Raw genomic sequence first — 24449 nt, 5'->3', positions numbered from 1 at the left:
TTGTTTTAGTACAATAAGTCACATTAAACTTTGTGCGCCGCCACACTCGCACCACACATCGTAGGAAATAATGGCACAGCCAGTGCAAAAGCTTTTTTGCCGCTTCTGATGGGAATCAAGCATCTCCAGATTAAGAAGTACAAGGAAACAATAAAGACGTAAAGAGCAGGTTTTACATTAGCCTAAAATATGTGCAGTTCTACGGGACCATGGAATGCATTAAAAGGTTTCCTATATATCCTTATAGGAAAAAATACCTTGAAACTCAACACTCAACGCCATTCCCAGAACCAATTGACGTCAAGTTTTAAGGTATTGCTGTACTTCGTATTCTAATCTATCCGTTTCGGCTGCTCCCGTCATGGGTCTCCGGCGGTTCGTGATCCGCATTATTGATTTGGCACAGTTTTTACACCAGACACCTAACCTAACCCTCCCTATTTATCCGGGCTTTGGACCGGCACTACAACGCACTGGTTTATGCATCCTAGTGGCCAGTTACCTATAGGACAATTCAGTGTCTCCAATTAGCCTGGCTGCATGTTTTTGGACTGTGGGAGGAAACCAGAGCACCCAGAGGAAACCCACGCAGACACGGGGAGAACATGCAAACTCCGCACAGAAAGGACCCGGACCGCCCCACCTGGGGTTTGAACCCAGGGCCTTCTTGCTGTGAGGCGACAGTGCTACCCACTTAGGCACTGTGCCGCCCGTACTTTGTATTCTAATAAAGAGACATAATTGAAGAGAAATAAAGACTAATAAAGAGAAATAATCATATATGATCATCACACCATTGCTGAAACATCAAATGTAATGGTATCAGTGTGGGCTCTGACTAAGGTTCATGTGCTGAAGAACTACTGGGCCTGGTAAAGAGCCAAAAATCACAATGTGACAAAAAGTTATACATATTAGAGGTTTGTTGGCAGTCATACTTGTCCAGAGTACTTTAAGGGAGCTATGCTGATTTACCATACACCATAAAAGACTTGAACAATTTGGCATTCAAACATTTAATGTTTCTTTGTAATACTTTGCTAATTTACTAACCTCACTTCTTCATTTGACTGCTTTCTTTCTAAGTTCCATACTTATTAACCATGTCCTGCTTGCTTTTCTTCCATATTGTGTTCTTCTGTGCATTTGCGTGTAGTACAAGAAGCTGAGCAGGAGGAGGTCAAGGCTGTAGGAGAGGTTCAGGCTCCTCGCTCGTCTAAAAAATCCAAGTCACTAACATCCACCCCACAGACGGGCAGTGCCAAAAAGGAGAAAAAAGGCAAGCACAAAGGTTAGATAAATGACCATGCCTGTCTCTTTAGTACTTAGTGACAGATAACGTGAGCATGTGCGCATGTGCATCACAGTGTGTAGTGTGTGTATACACCGATCAGCCATAACATTAAAACCACCTCCTTGTTTCCACACACATTGTCCATTTTATCAGCTCCACTTACCATATAGAAGCACTGTAGCACTGACTGTAGTCCATCTGTTTCTCTGCATGCTTTGTTAGCCCCCTTTCATGCTGTTCTTCAATGGTCGGGACTCTCCCAGGACCACTACAGAGTAGGTATTATTTGGGTGATGGATCATTCTCAGCACTGCAGTGACACTGACATGGTGGTGGTGTGTTAGTGTGTGTTGTGCTGGTATGAGTGGATAAGACACATCAGCGCTGCTGAAGTTTTTAAACACCTAACTGTCACTGCTGGACTGAAAATAGTCCACCAACCAAAAATATCCAGCCAACAGCGCCCCGTGGGCAGTGTCCTGTGACCACTAATGAAGGTCTAGAAGATGACCAACTCAAACAGCAGCAATAGATGAGCGATCGTCTCTGACTTGGCATCTACAAGGTGGACCAACTAGGTAGGAGTGTCTAATAGAGTAAACAGTGAGTGGACACGATATTTAAAAACTCCAGCAGCGCTGCTGTCTGATCCACCCATACCAGCACAACACACACTAACACACCACCACCATGTCAGTGTCACTGCAGTGCTGAGAATGACCCACCACCTAAATAATACCTGCTCTGTGGTGGTCCTGGTGATTGAAGAACAGCATGAAATGGGGCTAACAAAGCATGCAGAGAAACAGATAGACTACTGTCAGTAATTATAGAACTTCAAAGTGCTTCTATATGGTAAGTGGAGCTGATAAAATGGACAGTGAGTGTAGAAACAAGCAGGTGGTTTTAATGTTATGGCCTGTTCTTGACTATTAGAAGAACATAAGGGTATTATCAAGCTTCAAATCCACATTTGTTTCGGAAAATAATGTTTTGGCACAAAGCTAAATACCACATGTATTGGGAATTCATTTTATTCTACCAATTAATTCAATGCCCTTCATAATAATCAATTTTGGGACACTGCCTAAAATGCTAATAAAGAGAGAAAGCAGTGATTGTGTTGTAAATTGTGCTTGACCTGAATTTTAATCATTTAATCAAGTTAGCCTTACAGATTTTACATTTTTATAATATAATAATATAGCAATCTCTTATTATACTGTCTTACTCTTAAATCTCAAGTCTTGATCCCTCCCATATCTGTACGGACAACATGGAAAATGCAAATAAAATAAAAACACAGTGTTCCTTACATTTACTTTGACTTTTATTTGATTGCAGACAGTTTGAACCCGAGATATTTCATGTTTTATCTGCTCAACTTCATTTCATTTGTTAATATACCTCCATTCCTGCATTTCAGGCCTGCAACACATTCCAAAAAAATTGGAACAGGGGCAATTTAGGGCTGGTATTAAAGTGAAAAAACTAAATAATGATGTGATTCCAAACAGGTGATGTCAACAGGTGATTGTAATCATGGTTTGGTACAAAAGCAGCATCCAGGGAAGGCTGAGTCATTGATGAGCAAAGATGATCAGAGGATCTCCAGTTTGTCAACAAATGTGTGAGAAAATTATTGAAATGTTTAAAAACAATGTACCTCAAAGAAAGATTGGAAGGGATTTGCATATTTCTCCCTCTACAGTGCATAATATCATTAAACAATTCATTAAACGTAAAGGCCAAGGGTGTAAGCTTAAGCTGAACGCCTGTGATCTTCGATCCCTCAGACGGCACTACATCAAGAACCGCCACTCAACAATAGCTGATATAATCACATGGGTGAGGGATTACTTTGGCAAACCTTTGTCAAGCACTACAATACAGAGTTACATGCACAAATGCCACTTAAAACTTTACTGTGCAAAAAAAGAAGCCTTATGTTAACCATGTCCAGAAGCTGCGTCGACTTCTCTGGGCTCTGAGGCATCTAGGATGGACCATCACACAGTGGAAATGTGTATTGTGGTCAGATGAATCAGCATTCCAGGTCTTTTTTTGAAAAAAATTGACACCGTGTGCTTCAAAGACGAACAGGACCATCCAGACTGTTATCAGCAACAAGTCCAAAAGCCAGGGTCTGTCTTGGTATGGGGTCGTGTCAGTGCCCTTGGCAAAGGTCATTTACACTTCTGTGAGGGCAGCATTAATGCAGAAAAGTACACCGAGATCTTAGAGCAACATGTGCTGCCTTCAAGACGTCATCTTTACCAGGGACGTCCATGCATTTTTCAACAAGACAATGCAAAACCACATGCTGCACACATTACAAAAGCATGGCTGTGGAAGAAGAGGGTATGGGTACTGGACTGGCCTGCCTGCAGTCCTGACCTGTCCCCAATAGAGAATGTGTGGAGAATTTTGAAACAAAAAAATGTGACACGACGACCCCGTACTGTTGCACATTCTTTGCAGGAAGAATGGGACAAAATAAAAGCTGAAACACTAAATCACTTGGTATCCTCGGTGCCAAAACATATTTTAAGTGTGGTGAAATGGAATGGTAACATTACAAAATGGTAAATGCTTTACTGTCCCAACTTTTTTTTGGAATGTGTTGCAGGCCTTAAATGCAGAAATGGATGTTTATTAATAAATGAAATAAAGTTGAGCAGACAAAACATGAAATATCTCAGATTCATCCTGTCTGCAATCAAATAATAACAGTAAATGTAAGAAACTCTGTGTTTTTTTTTTATTATTTGCATTTTCCATGTTGTTCCAACTGATTTCTGATTTGGGGTTGGACCATAAGCCCAGCCTTTTGTGAACTTTTTGTTATTTTGTCCATTACCTGTACCTGAAAACTTGTGATAAACAAGTGCAGTTGTAGTACAAATAAAGCCTAGTCCAACTGTACTTTGGCAGGTGACTATATTACCCATGTCAAGCCTGAGTTTAGGGCAAAGCTTGACAGTCCCAGGTCCTGTGGGGGCCATTTAAGGCCTGGTATTAAAATGTAATTTCTAAACATCAATTCACTTCTAATTTGTGGGATTATTTAAATGACGAATGGTGTAAAGGTCTCATTATTTTAGTGGTTTAACTTTACCAGCTCCTGTTATATTAAAGCATCTATATTTATTTCTCATTTGTTTCTTATACTGAGACAGGAGCATATAAAATGTGTTTTTCCCTACACTGTCAGTGTACAACAAACATTAATACATAAGAAAAATGTGCTCCCACTATTACTTTGATGTACGGTGGTTTTATATTCCCTGCACACACTGGCTATGCTCATAACAGCCTGGCAAAATAAAGAATATTCTTAAAAAGTGCACTGCAAGGACAGGATCTGTGGATACAACGCAACACAGAAATGACAGTTTGTACTGCAGTCATGAGGGTATTAATTTAAAGTTATCAAGGTACACCAAAGAGCCAAAACATTAGGACCACTCACCTAGTATGCTTTCAAAACAGCTCTGACCCAATGGATACTCACCATAGCTGCCTGTGAGTACCCCTTGCTGTTTTGGAGATACTTCAATCCAGTCTAGTCATAACCATTTGGCCATTATCAAAGTCACTTAGGCTTTTATGCCTGCCCATATCTGCAGCGTTAACACAGCATTTAATACACTGATCAGCCATAACATTAAAACCACCTCCTTGTTTCTACACTCACTGTCCATTTTATCAGCTCCACTTACCATATAGAAGCACTTTGTAGTTCTACAATTGCTGACTGTAGTCCATCTGTTTCTCTGCATGTTTTGTTAGCCCCATTTCATGCTGTCCTTCATTGGTCAAAACCCCAAAGGAGCACTACAGAGCAGGTATTTTTTGGGTGGTGGATCATTCTCAGCACTGCAGTGAAACTGACATGATGGTAGTGTGTTAGTGTGTGTTGTGCTGGTATGAGTGGATCAGACACAGCAGCGCTGATGGAGTTTTTAAACACCTCACTGTCACTGCTGGAGTGAGAATAGTCCACCAACCAAAAATATCCAGCCAACAGCACCCTGTGGGCAACGTCCTGTGACCACTAATGAAGGTCTTAAAGATAACCAATTCAAACAGCAGCAATAGATGAGCGATCGTCTCTGACTTTACATCTACAAGGTGGACCAACTAGGTAGGAGTGTCTAATAGAGTTGACAGCGCTGCTGTGTCTGATCCACTCATACCAAAACATCACACACTAACACACCACCACCATGTCATTGTCACTGCAGTGCTGAGAATGATCCACCACCTAAATAATACCTGCTTTGTGACAAAATCTGGAAAACCAATGTTCTGTCCGATTATTTAAAATTCCAGCGAGAAGTGTACCAAGAACAGTAATTCAGTAATCGTCCGCTAGCCGGTGACATCTTTCTCTGTTTACATGAGTGATAGACTTGATTTTGTTGGGAGGCTTGTTTTGTTTTGGCCTTTTTCTCTGTGTTTTATGCTTAATTTTTGCAAGTTCTAGTGCTTAGTTATACACCAGCACTGCTCTAGTAGGCACCAGCAGTGCTTCAGATCTAGAGTAATAGATACTCTGAGTCCCCACTATACGATCACTGCAAAAAAAAAAAAAAAAAATCCCCAGTAGTACAGTACACCAATTTTAATTTGTTTACAGGTTTTACATTACATATTTACACATCTATTTACGTTGTTTATTTAACTGTTTATCATATGTGCATGTTTAGCAGTTTTTTGGACCTTAGTGCTGTCTTTGTGTATATTTTTAAAGTTGGGACAGTATGGAAAATACAAATAAAATAAAAATGCAGTGTTTCTTACATTTACTTTGACTTTCATTTGATTGCAGACAGTTGCAAATGTGTGAGAAAATTATTGAAATATTTAAAAACAATGTACATACAGTGCATAATATCATTAAACGATTCAAGGAATCAGGAGGTGCGTAAAGGCCAGCTTGAGCCGAACACCTGTGATCTTCGATCCCTCAGATGGCACTTCATCAAGAACCACCACTCAACAATAGCTGATATAACCACATGGATGAGGGATTACTTTGACAAACCTTTGTCAAGCACTACAATACAGAGTTACATGCACAAATGCCACTTAAAACTTACTCTGCAAAAAAGAAGTCTTATGTTAACCATGTCCAGAAGCGGCGTCGACTTCTCTGGGCTCAAAGGCATCTAGGATGGACCATCACACAGTGGAAACATGTATTGTGGTCAGATGAATTAGCATTCCAGGTCTTTTTTTTTTTTTTAAATGGACGACGTGTGCTTTGGACCAAAGACGAAAAGGACCATCCAGACTGTTATCAACAACAAGTCCAAAAGGTGGAATGCAGGAATGGATGTTTATTAATAAATAAAATGAATTTGACCAGCCAAAACATGAAATATCTCAGGTTCATCCTTTCTGCAATGAAATAAATGTCACAGTAAATGAATTATTTGCATTTTCCATGCTGTCCCAACTTTTTCTGATTCGGGGTTGTAACATGTTAACCATTTGTAAGTGTTTTTAAGTGACATTATCATGTTATAATGACTGGCAATAACATGAACTGTATTTAGTAAGAGCTATCATACAATTGAGTATAAATTCACAGCAAACTTGTGAAACCATGTCTGTATGGACCTCTGTGCTCGAAAGCACCATCATGCTGTAACAGGAATGGGTCCTCATCAAACTGTTACCGCAAAATTGGACAAATATCATTCATTTTATATAGTTGGTTTTATTTACCTGCTTGCAATAGGTGTGGCTAGTTTCCACTAGTCAATAAAGTGCATTGTCTTTTTCTGTCCCTTTGCCTATTTCTCTCTGATTATTCTGCTTACCTAACTTTAGATATTATTTTGTCTGTCTGCTTACATGAATTCTGAATTAAACTGGATGATATGGTGGAAAACATTTCTGCGAAAAATTCCCTATTGTTCTGACATCATTAGTTTCAAATGAAGATTTACCATTTACCCAGACCCCGTTTGGCTTGTTTTTGTAGGAGCAGTACAAGGGAACAGTTTGAAGATTGAATAATTTGATTGGTGTGGGAGGGGTAATTGGGGTCTAAAGTGATTGGGCAAGTGCACAAATGAGGCATTAAGGACAGAGTGTCCCTCTCCTGTACTGCAGGCTAATTGAGAGAAAAACAGAATCTTATACTGACAACAGAGCTTCTTAAAAAACGATGAACAATTACGTGTGATTCTATTAGCATCTGAAAGCCTGTACTCCAGGAGGCTGTGGAAGAGATAGCCAGGGAGGTCATTGAGAGTGAGGTGCCATTTAAAGTGCAAATTAAATTATGGGTTATAAAACCCACAAATATATGGTGTATCTGCATGTGACTTGCAATGTGTGTATTGAAACATGCATGATTACTTGTGCATTACTGTCCGCAGTGTGTGCATGTGTGGCTTGAAAAATATGCAGTCACCTAAACTATTTTTATATATCTCTTTTTTTTATTCACACTATGTAAAATATAGTCACCAGGCCATCTTAGACACTAAACATATAGTCAAGCCAGAAAGTCTGCACACCCCTTTCACCTTCTCCACATTTTTTTTCGTTACAGACTCATTGCATAATAAAATGAGATCTTTTTTGCCTAAAACATCTACACACAATCACCAATAATTACGAAGTGAAAACAGGGTTTAGAAAATATGCAAATTTCATTTTACTGACACAAATTATTTACAACCCCAAATCAGAAAAAGTTGGGACAGTATGGAAAATGCAAATAAAAAATGCAGTGTTCCTTACATTACATGCAGGTCTTTTTTTGGAAAAATAGACGTTGTGTGCTCTGGACCAAAGATGAAAAGTATCATCCAGACTGTTATCAGTTACAAGTCCAAAAGCCAGCGTCTGTCATGCTATGGGGCTGTGTCATTGCCCTTGGCAAAGGTAATTTACACTTCTGTGATGGCAGCATTAATGCAGAAAAGTACACTGAGATCTTAGAGCATCATGTGCTGCCTTCAAGACGTCATCTTTTCCAGGGATGTCAATGCATTTTTTAACAAGACAATGCGAAACCACATGCTGCACACATTACAAAGGCATGGCTGTGGAAGAAGAGGGTATGGGTACTGGACTGGCCTGCCTGCAGTCCTGACCTGTCCCCAATAGAGATTTTTTGCCTAAAATTATAGTACATGTAAGGAACACTGCATTTTTATTTTACTTGCATGTTCCATGCTGTCCCAACTTTTTCTGATTTGGGGTTGTAAATTCCAGGTATTAATATGAAATGCAGGTTAGGGGCTGGATATTTTTACTTGAAAGAGTAAGAGCTGCCATGAGTTTGTTAATATATTCAGGGGGTTCATTGTTGCCATTTTGTGCTGGTACTGCAGGACTTCATGGGTCAGCTGCATTTCAGGATGAGAGCCAGGACCTCAGCAGCCAAATCCAGATTCTAAACGTGGGTCACTCACCTGGACAAGAGGGCGAAACTGAGGGCCAGGCAGAGGTGGTCAGCAGCACTCGGTCCCAGAGCAAGCAGGACCTACGGGTCACCATGCTCAAAAAAGGTACCATTCTGAGATCTTACTAAATTTTGAATGGGTTGAATGTAACTTTGTTTTGGATTTGTTCATGATGGTAAAATTTCTAACATTGCTATTAAGCTAACAAGCCATGAAATCACGCTTTTGTCATTTCTAACCAGTGATAATGCAGTATAATTGATGTTTTTTGTGTAATTAATTTGTTTGTTGTACATCACTTATATCTTATTATTTGTAAAACCACCTAAACAATCGTATATATGTTAAATGAGGTGGCATTTTACTGGGAATACTGCTGCGCAATGGCTGCTTTAAATTCTCTGAATAATTACTAATAATAATAATAATAATACATTTTATTTATATAGCGCTTTTCAAGATACTCAAAGACGCTTTACATAAGACAAATAATCAAAACAAATACGTACATACACCATACAAATCATAGTACAAAATCAAAATAGTACATCAACATCAAGAATAATTAAGATAAAAACAAAGAGAGCAGCATAAGACAGTTCATTAAAAATTAGCTAAATTATGAGAGAGAACAACAAATATAGAACAATTTCTTAAAATTAGACAGAAACAGGACAGATTTACATGCAATCAGGAAACTGAAAACTTTACAAGTTTTAGGATCTAGGACTTCACATTTCTGTCGTGATCTAAGTATAAAAACTATTAAAAAGAATAGCAAAAATAAAAGCATTTATTTCGTGTTGTTACAAGTTAAATGCCATATTGAATAGATGAGTTTTGAGAAGTGACTTGAATTTGGACAGGTCAGGACAATCTCGTAGGTGTTTGGGGAGAGCATTCCATAAAGATGGAGCAGCTATGGAAAAGGCCCTGTCACCCCAGGTCCGGTGCTTGGTCCTAGAGGGTATGGACAGTAGGTTAGCCTCAGAAGAGCGAAGGCTACGGGAGGGAATGTGCTGATGGAGCAGGTCGGTGAGGTAGGATGGGGCCTGATTATGGAGAGCTTTGTGAGTGAATAGAAGAATTTTGAATTGAATGCGTTGAGCAACGGGAAGCCAATGAAGTTTTTGTAGAACAGGTGTAATATGATCACGGGAGCGAGTATGAGTAAGGAGGCGAGCAGCTGAATTCTGGATATACTGAAGTTTTTTTAGGATTTTGTTAGATGTACCATAAAGGATACTATTGCAATAATCAATTCTGGATGTAATAAAAGCATGAATCAAGGTTTCGGCGGCAGAAAAGGAGAGTGATGGACGTAGACGTGCTATGTTTTTTAGATGAAAGAAAGCAGTTTTGGTGATGTGATTTACATGGCGGTCAAAAGAGAGGTTGCTATCAAAAATTACACCAAGATTTCGGATGTTAGAAGACGGAGACAAAGTGTCATTATCAATGGTAATTTGAAAATTTTTTGTGGTTTTTGCCAGGGTTGTAGGACCTACGATGATCATATCTGATTTTTCACAGTTTAATTTGAGGAAATTAGCTTTCATCCACAATTTCATTTCAGTGATGCAATTTGTCAGAGTGGAGTGAAGTTCAGTATTAATGGATTTGGAGGAGATGTAAAGCTGAATATCATCAGCATAACAGTGGAAATGTAAACCATGCCGACGTATGATGTCACCAAGGGGGAGCATATAAAGAATAAACAAAAGGGGACCTAACACTGAGCCTTGGGGAACGCCTTGGGACAGTGGAGCAATGGCAGAACTACAATTGTTGATATTAACAAACTGTTGTCTGTTTACGAGATATGACCTTAACCACAAAAGGGCAGTACCAGTGATGTTGACAGAGGATTCAAGGCGGGACAGAAGAATGGAGTGATTAATGGTGTCAAAAGCTGCAGTAAGATCAAGGAGGACGAGAATATTAATTTGTCCAGAGTCTGAGGAAAGAAGAAGGTCATTTGTGACTTTGAGGAGGGCTGACTCAGTGCTGTGCTGGGGGTGGAAACCAGACTGAAATGATTCAAATAGATTATTGGAATTTAGGTGATCTTTGAGCTGTGAGGCAACAACACGTTCCAGTATTTTCGACAGAAATGGAAGATTGGAAATGGGCCGAAAGTTACTCATAATGTTAGAGTCAAGTCCAGGTTTTTTAAGTATGGGAGTAACAGCAGCCAATTTGAGTGATTGAGGGACTGAGCCAGAACTAAGAGAGGAATTGATTATCTCTGTGATAAGTGATGAGATAACTGGAAAACAACCCTTAACAAGTTTTGATGGAGCAGGATCCAAAACACAAGTGGAGCTTCGCATCCCTGTTAAGATCTCAGATAGGTCCAAAAGAGACACAGGTGAGAACTGAGACAGAGGCTGGGTAATAAATTGAGATGAGATAGGCGGAGAAACAGAGATGACAGGGGAAACTGTCAGAAAATTGTGGATATTCTCAACTTTTGTTTGAAAAAATGAGAGGTAAGAGTTACACTTGTCAACTGTAAAGGAATTGGTAGTATTGTCAACTGGTTTGAGAAGTTTATTTATTGTGGAAAAGAGAGTCTTAGGATTTGTTGATCCAGCATGTATGAGTTCGGAATAGTAAGTGGATCGGGCTGCCGTAAGAGCGTCTTTGTAATGTTGAAGATAATCAGAATAAATCTGATAATGTACTGTTAGACCGGTTTTCTTATAAAGTCTTTCAAGCTGGCGTTTACGGGATTTCATTTGGTGAAGCTCAATTGTGTACCATGGTGCGGAATGACTAAATGAAACAAATTTGGTTCTCAAAGGAGCCAGCTCATCAAGACATGAGGCGAGTATGTCATTATAGTAATCGACAAGGTCAGATGAATTACTAGACAGTACAGGACAGACAGACATCTTTTTAACAAGAGAATCTGAGAATGCCAATTACTGGTAATTATTCACTCAGGTATCAAATTGGCTTGAGAACTTTCTACTAAAACTTCTTAAAAAGCATGAGACACAGGCTGCTCAGGTGGTGCAGCAGTAAAAACACACGCTGGAACCAGAGCTGGGATCTCGAATACATCGTATCGAATCTCAGCTCTGCCTGCCGGCTAAGGCTGAGCGGCCACATGAACAACGATAGGCCTGTTGTTCAGATATGGGCGGGACTAAGCCGGATGGGGTCTCTCTCCCATGACTGGTGCAATTACAACCTCTGCTGGCTGATTGATGGTGCCTGCACAGAGATAAGAAAAGAGTGCTCTCAGGGTGTGTCTCTCCATACACAACGCTGAGCTGCACTGCACTCGTCAAAGTGCGAGTGATAAATGCATACGGCATGCTGCCCACGTGTCGGAGGGGGCGTGGGTTAGCTTCGTTCTCCTCAATCAGAGCAGGGATCGGCATTGGTGTAGAGGAAGCATGACGCAATTGGGCAATTGGACACGCTAAAAGGAAGAAAAAGGGGAGAGAAAAAAAAAGACTTAAAATAATTCAAATAAGACAACATTGAGAAAGTATGGAACGCCACTTGGTGCAGAGTACATGTCTTTTTTGGTTTGCATTTATTTTTTGAATACTTTATCATTTTATTTTGGGCATTAACATAAATTTCTCTACTTAAATATAAACCCAAATTACATTGACATAGACGTATGAAATCACTGGAAGAAAATGCCAAACTTCATACATACAGTAACCAGAGACTTGGAATTAATCTAAGCCCTGATTAAAAAATAAATAATTAATGTACATTGCATCCGACCTGATGAGAAATGTTTGAGTAAAATTAGAGAGCCTATTCTTTTCTTAGTGGCAGATAATCATAATCAATCATTATCTTGGCAGATCAGAGTTTTATCAAAGAGGTGTTTTAATATTTAAGATAAAACCCAGAGGGAAAGACTTTAGATGAAGCCTGCATTTAGATTTCAGTTAATCTTATATACACAATATTGCCAAAAGTATTCACTCACCCATCCAAATCATTGAATTCAGGTGTTCCAATCACTTCCATGGCCACAGATGTATAGAACCAAGCACCTGGGCATGCTGACTGCTTCTACAAACATTTGTGAAAGAATGGGTCGCTCTCAGGAGCTCAGTGAATTCCAGCATGGTACCGTGATAGGATGCCACCTGTGCAACAAGTCCAGTTGTGAAATTTCCTCGCTACTAAATATTCCACAGTCAACTGTCAGTGCTATTATAACAAAGTGGAAGCGATTGGGAACGACAGCAACTCAGCCACAAAGTGGTAGGCCACGTAAAATAACAGAGCGGGGTCAGCGGATGCTGAGGCGCATAGTGCGCAGAGGTCACCAACTTTCTGCAGAGTCAATCGCTACAGACCTCCAAACTTCAGGTGGCCTTCAGAACAGTGTCTAGAGAGCTTCATGGAATGGGTTTCCATGGCCGAGCAGCTGCATCCAAGCCTTACATCACCAAGCGCAATGCAAAGCGTCAGATGCAGTGGTGTAAAGCACACCGCCACTGTTCTCTGGAGTGACCAATCATGCTTCTCCATTTGGCAATCCGATGGACGAGTCTGGGTTTGGCGGTTGCCAGGTGAACAGTACTTGTCTGACTTCATTATGCCAGGTGTAAAGTTTGGGGATGGCCCCTTCCTTTTCCAACATGAGTCCTGACCTCAACCCGATAGAACACCTTTGGGGTTGAATTAGAACGAAGACTGTGAGCCAGGCCTTCTCGTCCAACATCAGTGTCTGACCTCACAAATGTGTTTCTGGAAGAATGGTCAAAAATTCCCATAAATTCCCTAAAGTTCATATGCGTGTGAAGGCAGACGAGTGAATACTTTTGGCAATATAGTGTATGTCTGGGGGAAACTGTACAGCAACATTGGCTACAAGCAAAACACACATTCATGCTCATGTATACAAACCTAATTTCTAAAAATTGTGACATTTTATTAAATGATATAAAAACAACGTGATTTGTTCATTCTCTGTCATTTTTAGTTGACTGAAAAAAGTAGAAAGTGTAACGAAGTGGCTAACTTGACAAGGGGTCGGACACGCAGAGATGTTTTAACAAGATTTAATAATAACAAAAGGCAAGACAGGGGTACACAAAACAAGACAAGACAAGACACAAACACATGAACTAAGCTAAATGCTAAGCTAATCGCTAATCTAAACACACATGAACAATGCTAAACTATTCAAGACCCTAAGCTAAGACCAAACATGAACAAGACTAACACTAAACAAAACTTCTAAACATGAACATGAGCAAGAGATCAAAATCCTCAATCAATAAACCATGACGAAGTCTAAACCGTGACGATCCTGACAAACCAAAAGCATGACAAAGTAAAGATTGTGACATGACGATCCAAACCAAACCAAACCATAAGCAAGAAAACCAAAATAGTCTCCGCTGAAGGATCCACAACTGCTCCCTCAAACAAGGAGCAGCTGTGGGTCTTAAGCTTCATTGATCAATCAGAATAGAGGGGGCACTGGCTTATCCCATAAACAAGTCCACCTTCAACATGTGCTCCTAGAGAGAGGGGCGTGGCACATAAACACGGCTCCAGGAGCACAAAGAGGAGTGCTTGACCGACCTGTCTGTCAGTCCAAATCTGTCTCCTATTTAAAATGTAAGGAGCATCATTAAGAGGAGAATCAGACAATGCCGACTGTTATGTTGCCTTCACTTGCAAAACTGCAACAATGTTTTCACTTCCCAACTCATTAAAAAGTCACACTAATAAGAAAGGTGATGGAACACAGTGCTAAACACACCTCTGTCTCAACTTTCTTAAAGCCTGTTGCAGGCATTAGAGAGAGAGTGGTTAGCAATCGCATTATTAACAGTGGCAGGAAGAGAATTTGCTTTGCGCCACCTCTGTATTCGAGTTCCATTGCCGGTTCTGCCTTTAAGTTTTGTAGCCTGACAGCAGGAAGTGGGTGGAATTGTGAGGCACTAAAGGTGGCCTTTCAGGAGGGGTTATCTGATGACCTTAATGATGAGCTGGCCACCAGAGACCCACCAGCTTTTCTTTGAGTCATTATACCATGAATCCATCTGCCTAGATAATTGCCTCCAAGAACTACAGTGGAGTCAATAGATTAAGACCTTGTGACACGTGACACACATGCTAGCCCTGCCAGCCCCATCCAGGTTCACTGGACAAGACGATCCAACTAGGAAATACCAACCTTCCAGCCTGTGACCAGGGCCCTGGCAGCTGTCAAGACTGGGCCCAAACTCACTGAAATGCTGAACAGCCTTAATTCACCTTGGGTTTGATATATGTCCAGAACATACAATATATCTTCAGCCCTGGAATGGGAAGGATTCCTCTTGCACCTCTGGGGTATTCTTGGAGGCCACTCTTATATTTTGGGGTGCCCTTTGGGGTGCCCAACAAGAAGGACCCGTAAGGTCCTTTGTAGATTTTGGGACAGAATCCCTTCATCTCCCTGGAGGTGGCATTGCCAGTTTTGGTGTACTTGTTCAGTCTCTCTCTGGGGCACACTCCTCATGCCTTAAGGGAGAGCCAGTTAACTAATTTTCTTCCTGCACACCAAAAACATGACCAACCTATTGAGGGATATACTGGAGTACCATTACCTCTGACAGAGCCCAGACCTTCTACACCACCGCCAATATTATAGTGCCATTATCCTTATGCCAGAGACCACTCATATTTGTCACACTCCACTTGGCCAAAGGAACCACCAAAATAATTTTGGGGCCTTGGTTTTGACCCCATAACGTATTTTTTTGTTTAAGGTTCACCTAAATAAGTAAGCTGTCCCACTGGTAATAATAGACTTCAGTTAACAGAAGTGTTCATGATGTTTTATGAATATTACATACTGAACTATATCAATACTTTACCATACACCATCTTGCTGTATTAAATCTGCAGTGCCATCATGCAATCTTTGCTCTTGCACCATTAGTGCTATGTTCAATAATTACAGTAATAACAAAGGGAAAAAGTCACTTTTCTTAAATAAGAAAGGACTGTCTTTGTTCCTGATACCGTCAATAAGGAAAGTGCGAGAGGCTTATTGTGTGTGCATCATGCAGTGCAGGAATCCCTCTTTTAATAAAAAATCACGTCTTATATTTTATGCCATCAAATTGCGTTTGGGAAGTTTTTCTTGTGCACGACAGACCCATGATATAAATTGTTTATAAATCCAATAAAACAGGGATTTTAAAGACATAAGCTGTGTCTGAAATCGCATACTTCCATACTGAACAGTTTGTGAAAGCAGTACGCGAGAGCGGTTAGTATGTCCGAATACGTAGTATACATTAAACAGTACACGAAAAGTACCCAGATGACCTACTGCCTGGGCAGCCATTTTTTAGTATGCAAACGATGCACACTTACGGTCTGACAGTCTATCCCATAATTCAACTGGAGTTGCAAAGGCTTTCGTAGCAAAGAAGAATGATGGCGGAAAGAGGAGTAAGACAAACATTAAAAATGTTGTGATTAAGTACAACCCTGAAAAATTTTATGAGTAGCTTTGTGGAGAGCGACAAAATTGGTTTTGTCTGATTTAAAAATGGTTATAACTGTGGCAATGAGACGTCATGCGCCACGTGATGTTGGTAAGATGGCGGACGTAGTATGTACGAGGTTGCGTGCATACTGCACACTTGCGTACTGAGAGAGCTTACTTCTTTATCGGCCGAGCACTGCGCACTGCCTCGTATCTAGTACATACTGATTAAGTATGCGATTTCGGATGCAGACATATGCTTCCTTTGAGGCTTTATTCCGCACATGCTCAACAGTGCTGCAGAGTGCATGTGCTTGGCTAGCTTGCCTGCAGTCCAGATCTGTCTCATAGTGAAAATATATTGCAACTCATGAAGAGAAGAATCATGTAACACAGTGGTAAATATGCCAACTGTCACGGTCACCTCACAGCAAGATGATCCTGGGTTCGATCCGGTTCGGGTCCTTTCTGTGCAGAGTTTGCATGTTCTCCCTGTGGCTACGTAAGTTTCCTCCTGGAGCTCTGGTTTCCTCCCACAGTCCAAAGACATGCAGTCAGGTTAATTGGAGACACTGAATTGCCCTATAGGTGAATGAGTGTGTGTATGTGTGTCTGCCCTGCGATGGACTGGCGCCCTGTCCAGGTTGTTACTGTGTGCCTTGTGCCCATTGAAAAGCTGGGATATGCTCCAGCACCCCCCCCCCTTCCGACCCTAATTGGATAAGTGGTTAAGAAACTGAGTGGTCAGTGAAAACACTGGGAATCAGTTAAGTAAAGGTTTAAGAGGATTAACAAAGCACAGATTATTATAATTTTATTATTATTATTTTGTGCATTTTAGGAAATGCAGCTTTAACAAAAATGGAGTTTGTAGTTTTCTCTAGCCTTTTTCTTATAAATGAGGCAACCAATGCAATAAAAAGATTCTTACATTTTGTACAGGTATCTCAAGTAGCATGAACTTCGATGAAGAGGAAGAGGAGGACGATGAGGTCAGTTCGAGTTCATCTCAACTAAACAGCAACACCAGGCCTGGTTCTGCCACCAGCAAGAAGTCCAGCAAGGTAGATTGGAGCTTATCTTATGATGTTATGAAATAAATATCAGTGTGGATAATCATTATAGTGCATTTATTTCATTAATACATTTCATTTCATTAATTAAACAGCTGGCTTTTATAGAAGCCATTAAACGAGTGGCTCCTTCTTTTCAGGCTGGAACTGTGGATGTGTAACTAATGTCTACATTAAACAAAGACCTAAAATAAAGGTCTTGTAAATGAAGACAGTGAAACTATTTCCAATAATTCTTTCTAATATTATCAGTTAAATGAAGATTTAAGAGAATTAACAAATCACCGATTCTTCTTTTTACTGCGTTTTAGTGTCCTAACCTTTGTAAATGGGATTTGTAATATGGAGTTCCACAAAATTTTTCAGTGAGTCTGGAAGAATTTGTGCACATTCAGTCTAATGAGCTTTCCTTACGTCAGGCACAGGTGATGATGATTAATGGGATTGCGTTTCCTCACATCAAGCTCGTCAAACCATGTCTTTATGCTTTAATCATGCTAAAACAAACTATTGGCTTAAAGCTGGAGGCAAATACAGTAATTCATTTGATATAATTGATTTTATTGTGGCTAAAACTATATGGTGTGTCCACATACTTATGGACACATTTTTATTGCCAGTTGAAACGTCTGGAGTTGAGATCTGTGGAGGTTATTGCCCCCTGACTTTCTTATTATCTACATATGAGTCATTTTTTAAAATAATAATAATAATAATAATTGGACAGACGCAGATGATGTGGCCTTTACATCAGTGTGGATTAATTAGCACAACTGGCTATGTCTAGATGTGCAAATGCTCCAAGTATTCCCAGTTCACTAATCAGACGTCACTGGCTTTTTTTTGCCACAATCATTCACACGTTCTCACGTAGCCAGGCGCTCAGAGGTCTGCTAACTAAATATAAAAGTATGAAGCAATGCTGTTGAAATGATGTATGCTTGCGTGCACACACACACAATGCCACTATATAAAAGCTTCTGAACCTCTGTCAACATCTAAACCTCTGTAATTCTGGATTGTAGATGCAACACTGTCACTATCCCAGCTTTTCAATGGGTGCAAGGCACACAGTAGCACCCTAGACGGGGCACCAGTCCATTGCAGGGCAGACACACATACACACACATTCACCTATAGTGTCTCCAATTAACCTGACTGCATGTTTTTGGACTGTGGGAGGAAACCGGAGCTCCCGGAGGAAACACACGCAGACACGGGATGAACATGCAAACTTCGCACAGAGAGGACCCGGACAACCCCACCTGGGGATCGAACCCAGGACCTTCTTGCTGTGAAGCGACAGTGCTACCCACTAAGCCACCGTGCCGACAAGGCTCATACTGTACTGTTCCAAATTGGCTCTGAAATTTGATCTGTGTATCAGGAGGCTGCCTCAGCTTCTACTCCAGTGACCAACGAACCATCCATCGATGTGGGCGACCTGGAAGAGTTTACCCTGAGGCCAGCCCCACAGGGGGTGACAATCAAATGCAGGATCACTCGGGATAAAAAAGGCATGGACAGGGGGATGTATCCTACGTACTACCTCCATCTCGAAAAAGAAGATGGCAAAAAGGTTGGTTGGCATTGTTATGATTCTGAATATGACCAAAAGAGTTTTTGCTTTGTTTGTAAAAGGTTACAGATTTATTATGCTGCAGTAATGAAAGTCCATTTTAGACAAAAAATATTGATTGGACATAATTTGGAAAGGAATTCACTTGGATCTATAGGGACTCACAATTTATTCAGCATTGTCTGGACGATATCCAAGCCATAAAGTCCAAGAAACTGTCTGTGGATCTCTGGGATCAAATTGTAGGAAGGCATAGATCAGGGCAAGGATATAAGTCAATTTCTAAACTTTGCTAAAGTTGGCCTTATAGCCAAACTGGGCATTTGGCCAAGAAGGAACTCTAGTCTCAGTCACTCTAATCATTTTATTTCACCAGGTATGTTACACATATGAAGAATTACTTTTAATACACTAATCAGCCATAGCATTAAAACCACCTCCTTGTTTCTACACTCACCGTCCATTTTATCAGCTCCACTTACCATATAGAAGCACTTTGAAGTTCTACAATTACTGACTGTAGTCCATCTGTTTCTCTACATACCTTTTAAGCCTGCTTTCACTCTGTTTCTCAATGGTCAGGTCCACCACAGAGGAGAATAGTGTTAGTGTGTGTTGTGCTGGTATAAGTGGATTAGACACAGCAGCGCCGCTGGAGTTTTTAAATACCACTGTGTCCACTCACTGCCCACTCTATTGGACACTCCTACCTAGTTGGTCCACCTTGTAGATGTAAAGTCAGAGACGATCGCTCATCTATTGCTGCTGTTTGAGTTGGTCATCTTCTAGACCTTCATCAGTGGTCACAGGACGCTGCCCACAGGGTGCTGTTGGCTGGATATTTTTGGTTGGTGGACTATTCTCAGTCCAGCAGTGACAGTGAGGTGTTAAAAAACCTCCATCCGCGCTGCTGTGTCTTATCCACTCATATCAGCACAACACACACTAACACACCACCACCATGTCATTATCACTGCAGTGCTGAGAATGATTCACCCCCTAAATAATACCTGCTCTGTGGTGGTCCTGGGAGAGTCCTGACCATTGAGGAACAGCATGAAAGGGGGCTAAACTACAGTCAGTAATTGTAGGATTACAAAGTGCTTCTATATGGTAAGTGGAGCTGATAAAATGGACAGCAAGTGTAGAAACAAGGAGGTGGTTGAAATGTTATGGCTGACTGGTGTATAATATATGTACACATAATAGTACACATAATACACATGTATGACAACCAAGATAAAAGAGCTTCAAAGGTTCTGCGTAGAAAGAGGCGGAAACTGTTGGATGGCCAACCACCTCTACCGTAAATCTGGCCTTTAAGGCAGAGTAGCCAGTGTTAAGTAAAAGACATATGACAGTATGCTTGGAGTTTGCTAAATAGCATGTAAAGGACTTGAGAAAAAAGGATTCTTCCATCTGATAAGATGAAAATTAAAGGTTTTCACATTGACATTATGGGTAATTAAGTGTAGATTGATGGGTAAAAGGGGCAATTACATTTATTTAGAATAAAATCCCTAACATGATACACTGTAAACCCTAATAAGTTAAGTTTACTCAAATAATTTGAGGCAATTCGTTGCCTCAAATGTATTAAGTTATCAAAACTCAGTTTATTTAGTAATGTGTAATACCGTATTGAGTTGAACAAACTCATGTCTTTAAGTTCAACAGACAAACCTGACACTTACATTTTTAAGTCAAAGTAACTATTTCACAACTGATCTAACTTGCTTGTTTAAGTTTATTGCAATGATTATATAAAGTTGTTGTCACTCATAAAAATATGCATATTGTAATGGTTTGATACCCAAAATATTTTAAATTAAGAAGGCACTAAAATTACAACTGCAAAAAATCCAAATGACATCAAATCAATGGTATCAAATCTTATTTATTGGAAAAGAGCAGCAGTTTCACAAAACTGTGTAAAAAAAAAGGTCACAACATTTTAACAGCAACTCACAAAACTTTAACAAAAAGTTGTGCAAATATAAATCGTAAAACATTTGCTTTATTGCACACTTCACTTAAAATTCAATCTTTAAAGTGGAAAACAAATCAATTCTGTTCTGGTGCACATCATAACCCACAGGATATTCTCAGCACTGCAGTGACACTGACATGGTGGTGGTGTTAGTGTGTGTTGTGCTGGTATGAGTGGATAAGACACAGCAGCGCTGCTGGAGTTTTTAAACACCTCACTGTCACTGCTGGACTGAGAACAGGATAAAAGCAGTATGAAAGCAGTCTTTAAAAAAGCATGTAAAAAAACAGTCAGTAATAGTAGAACTACAATGTGCTTCTATATGGTAAGTGGAGCTAATAAAATAGACAGTGAGTGTAAAAACATGCGGGTGCCCTCCTTCATCAAGCTCCACAATAAGGATCCCAGTAGCAATACTGCTGAATGTCTGCTCTTCATCATCATCCTAAAAAAAAATGTCAAAACATTACACTTCAGTCATTCAAAAACAATGCATTAAATTACAACCCCAAATCTAAAACAGCTGGGGCGGTATGGAAAATGCAAATAAAAAAGAAAGCTTTCTAAAATTTACTTTGACATATGAAATTGTATGTTTTCTCTGGCCAACTTAATTTTATTCATAAATATACATCCATTTTTGACATACAGCATACTTCTAGTCCTTCACAAAGCAAAGATAGGCAGATAATTGCCAGTATTTAAACAAATGTGTGAAAAAATTATTAAAATGTTTAAAAATAATATCCCTCAAAGAAAGATAGGAGAGGATTTTGGTAAGTTTACCCTTTACAGTGCATAACATAACATTAAAAGATTCCAAATCATGATTACAGTCACCTGTTCGCATTACCTCTTTCAAATCATATTGTAGCGTCGGCACAGGCTTTACCCAGAAAGCCTTGCGGCAGTGGTGTCTAAGCTCACCGTGGCCGTGTATCCTGGTGTTGGGAATAGGGTGGCTGCGGTGAGGGTTGGGTAAGTAGCTTATATGTTTGTCTGTTGTATGAATGTATGTGCGTATGAATGGGTGTCTGTCCCTAAACCACTGAATGAACTGCCAAAGGCAGCTCACTCGCGGCCCTGATGCTATCCTTCCTGCTCGCCGGCGCCACATTGGTGTCAGAAGTGGGATTGTGATGTTTGGGGGGCTCTGGTGGTTCGGTGGGCCAATATGCCCGATCTGTTTGAGTGCGCTGGCCCCGGGGTTGTTGCGGGGGCATGGAAAGCCAAGTGCAGCAGGGGGTGGAAACAGCGGCTCGGCAGTGTAATGGGGTGAGGTCCGGACATGGAGCCACCCAGTGGACGCTGGTGAGTAGGTCACCGGGACGGTTGACCTTTAGGGAGGGGGCAGTGTAGCGTCGGCACAGGCTTTACCCAGAAAGCCTTGCGGCAGTGGTGTCTAAGCTCACCGTGGCCGTGTATCCTGGTGTTGGGAATAGGGTGGCTGCGGTGAGGGTTGGGTAAGTAGCTTATATGTTTGTCTGTTGTATGAATGTATGTGTGTATGAATGGGTGTCTGTTCCTAAACCACTGAATGAACTGCCAAAGGCAGCTCACTCGCGGCCCTGACGCTATCCCTCCTGCTCGCCGGCGCTACAGTATCATTATTTATTTGACCTCATTACTAGACTTAAACTGCCCAATCCCAACGTTTTTAAAAATGTGTTACAGTCCTAAATGGTAGAAATGGATGTATAGATATTAATTAAATTGCTTTGCTATTAATCTCATAATAATATAAAACAAAGTACACAAAAATAGTTAGAAAAGGCACCCGAATATAACTGCTGTACCAATTACAATGGAACTGCAACACCAGTTAAGATGGAACGGGTCGTCGAGATTCTAACCCACTGGCTAGAATGCGGTTTTGCATAAAACACAACTTGTTTGTCGCTAACATTGGATTCCAATGACTGGACCAATGCATTTCTACAGATAATGTCTAGCAGCCATGCTAAATAAATATAGAGGTTGATAAGCTTACTTTTCTCTGTGCGTCGTGAGACTTCAACTTGGACCAGTGCACCTAAACTTAGAAGTGAGGTGACATACGAATCAATCAGATGAATCGGTTGAATTAGATGGAACCGAGCACACAGTCTATGAAACGAACAAACACAAATAAACCGGCTCAGAAAAATTATTTATATTTCTCAAGTAAATGTGTGAGCTATAGATTACTATATGTAAAATTATGTTTTCAAAACACCACTATTCAAGCTAACCTGATAAATATTGGCCAGTCAAAACAAGTTAATAGCTAACCGAGCTAGCAAATAAAGCAATACATAAAAAATTTTTGATTGAGAAACCTTAACCATTTTAGTCAAACCTCAGCAAAAGACAGAAAACTAGCGAGCTATTTTAACACTTCAGCTAATTCAGCTCCAACAGCTCTATGGCTAGCTAGCTATCTTTTTTAAAACTGTATGTTCACTTAGCCGATCAAATTTTGAATATGAACTCAGAAAATGAACCAAAATACAAGTTTAAATGTGAATACTTACTAAAAATGTGAAAGGAAGTGAGGAAAATTCATAACTCCATCAGCCAACATGTCTTCACATCTTCAACACGAACGGTTTTCTTGGAATCAATCCCCGACATTTGGAAATGTTCTAGAACTGTGTTCACGTGACAAACAGGAAAGCTAAAACTTGGATTATTGAGTTAATTTCTCTTAAAACACCAAGTACACATGATCATTGAAAGAAAAAGTAGAAACTACTTATCAAGATTAAGTGATGTCTACTTTATGTAAGAAATTAAGTAATTTCAACTTATTTTTTTAAATACATACAATGTTAGGGTTTACAGTGTACTGTGTAAAAAGTCAGGAGGTCTGAATACTTGATAATCCACTGAATATAAAAAGAGTATTTAGCACCCTCTTACAACTTATTCATCTGTCCAAATACGTATAAAGAGAGATGAAAGCGTAAAAGCTGTTGCATGATAAGACTCAGAGAACCTGCTTAGGGAGTTGGCATTGGTAGTGGATAAATCAGAAGAAAGAAATTAGAACTTTACAAAAGTGGGAAAATATTAATTTTAATAAATCAAAACCTAATTGGTGTACCATATGTTACCAGTTTTACCTCTTTTGTATCCTTTCCTATTTTGTATTTACACAAAACATAAAAAAAATTACAAAATATTAAAATATATCTGTACAGTAAGACTACCTGGACCCTGTGTAGTCAGTCTGACATAGGCATGTTATAGTGGTTAATGGTTAGAGGATTTTTTGAAAAGTAGTAGATCAGCAGTAAATAGTTTAATAACCATTAAACTATTTTTAACGTTTGAGTACCTTAAAAAAGAAAAAAAAGAAGCTTTAGCTTTAAAGCAACAGTGGTAGCCTAGTGAGTTACCAATTAACTGGTTGTGGGTTTAAATCCTGCTTTTGCCATTCAGTCCCTAACCCCTAACCCTTCTTGCTCCAGGGGTGCTGTACAATAACTTAGACTAAATAAAAAAAAAATGTTAGGACTAGGCAGGTCAAGAACTGTAATTAATTCTCTGCATCATATAACCTTGTGCTAACACTCCCAATGTGCAGTAAGATTTGCAAACAATATTTTTAAATGAAGTAGATGT

General features: G+C 40.0%; 1 protein-coding gene across 1 annotated transcript in view; it reads left to right on the top strand.

Annotated features, from left to right (window-relative positions):
* tub (TUB bipartite transcription factor) overlaps positions 1-24449 on the top strand; it is a 76387-nt gene that overhangs the window by 34168 nt on the left and 17770 nt on the right. The window contains exons 4-7 of the mRNA XM_063013209.1: positions 1157-1291; positions 8653-8829; positions 17144-17265; positions 18662-18853. Coding sequence (XP_062869279.1) covers positions 1157-1291; positions 8653-8829; positions 17144-17265; positions 18662-18853 — 626 coding nt within the window. The remainder of the gene's footprint in view (positions 1-1156; positions 1292-8652; positions 8830-17143; positions 17266-18661; positions 18854-24449) is intronic.

Source organism: Trichomycterus rosablanca, chromosome 17 (assembly GCF_030014385.1).
Source record: "Trichomycterus rosablanca isolate fTriRos1 chromosome 17, fTriRos1.hap1, whole genome shotgun sequence".
Taxonomy (NCBI): Eukaryota; Metazoa; Chordata; class Actinopteri; order Siluriformes; family Trichomycteridae; genus Trichomycterus; species Trichomycterus rosablanca.
The sequence above is the reverse complement of the archived record's forward strand: the minus strand, read 5'-3'. Positions and strand labels throughout refer to the sequence as shown.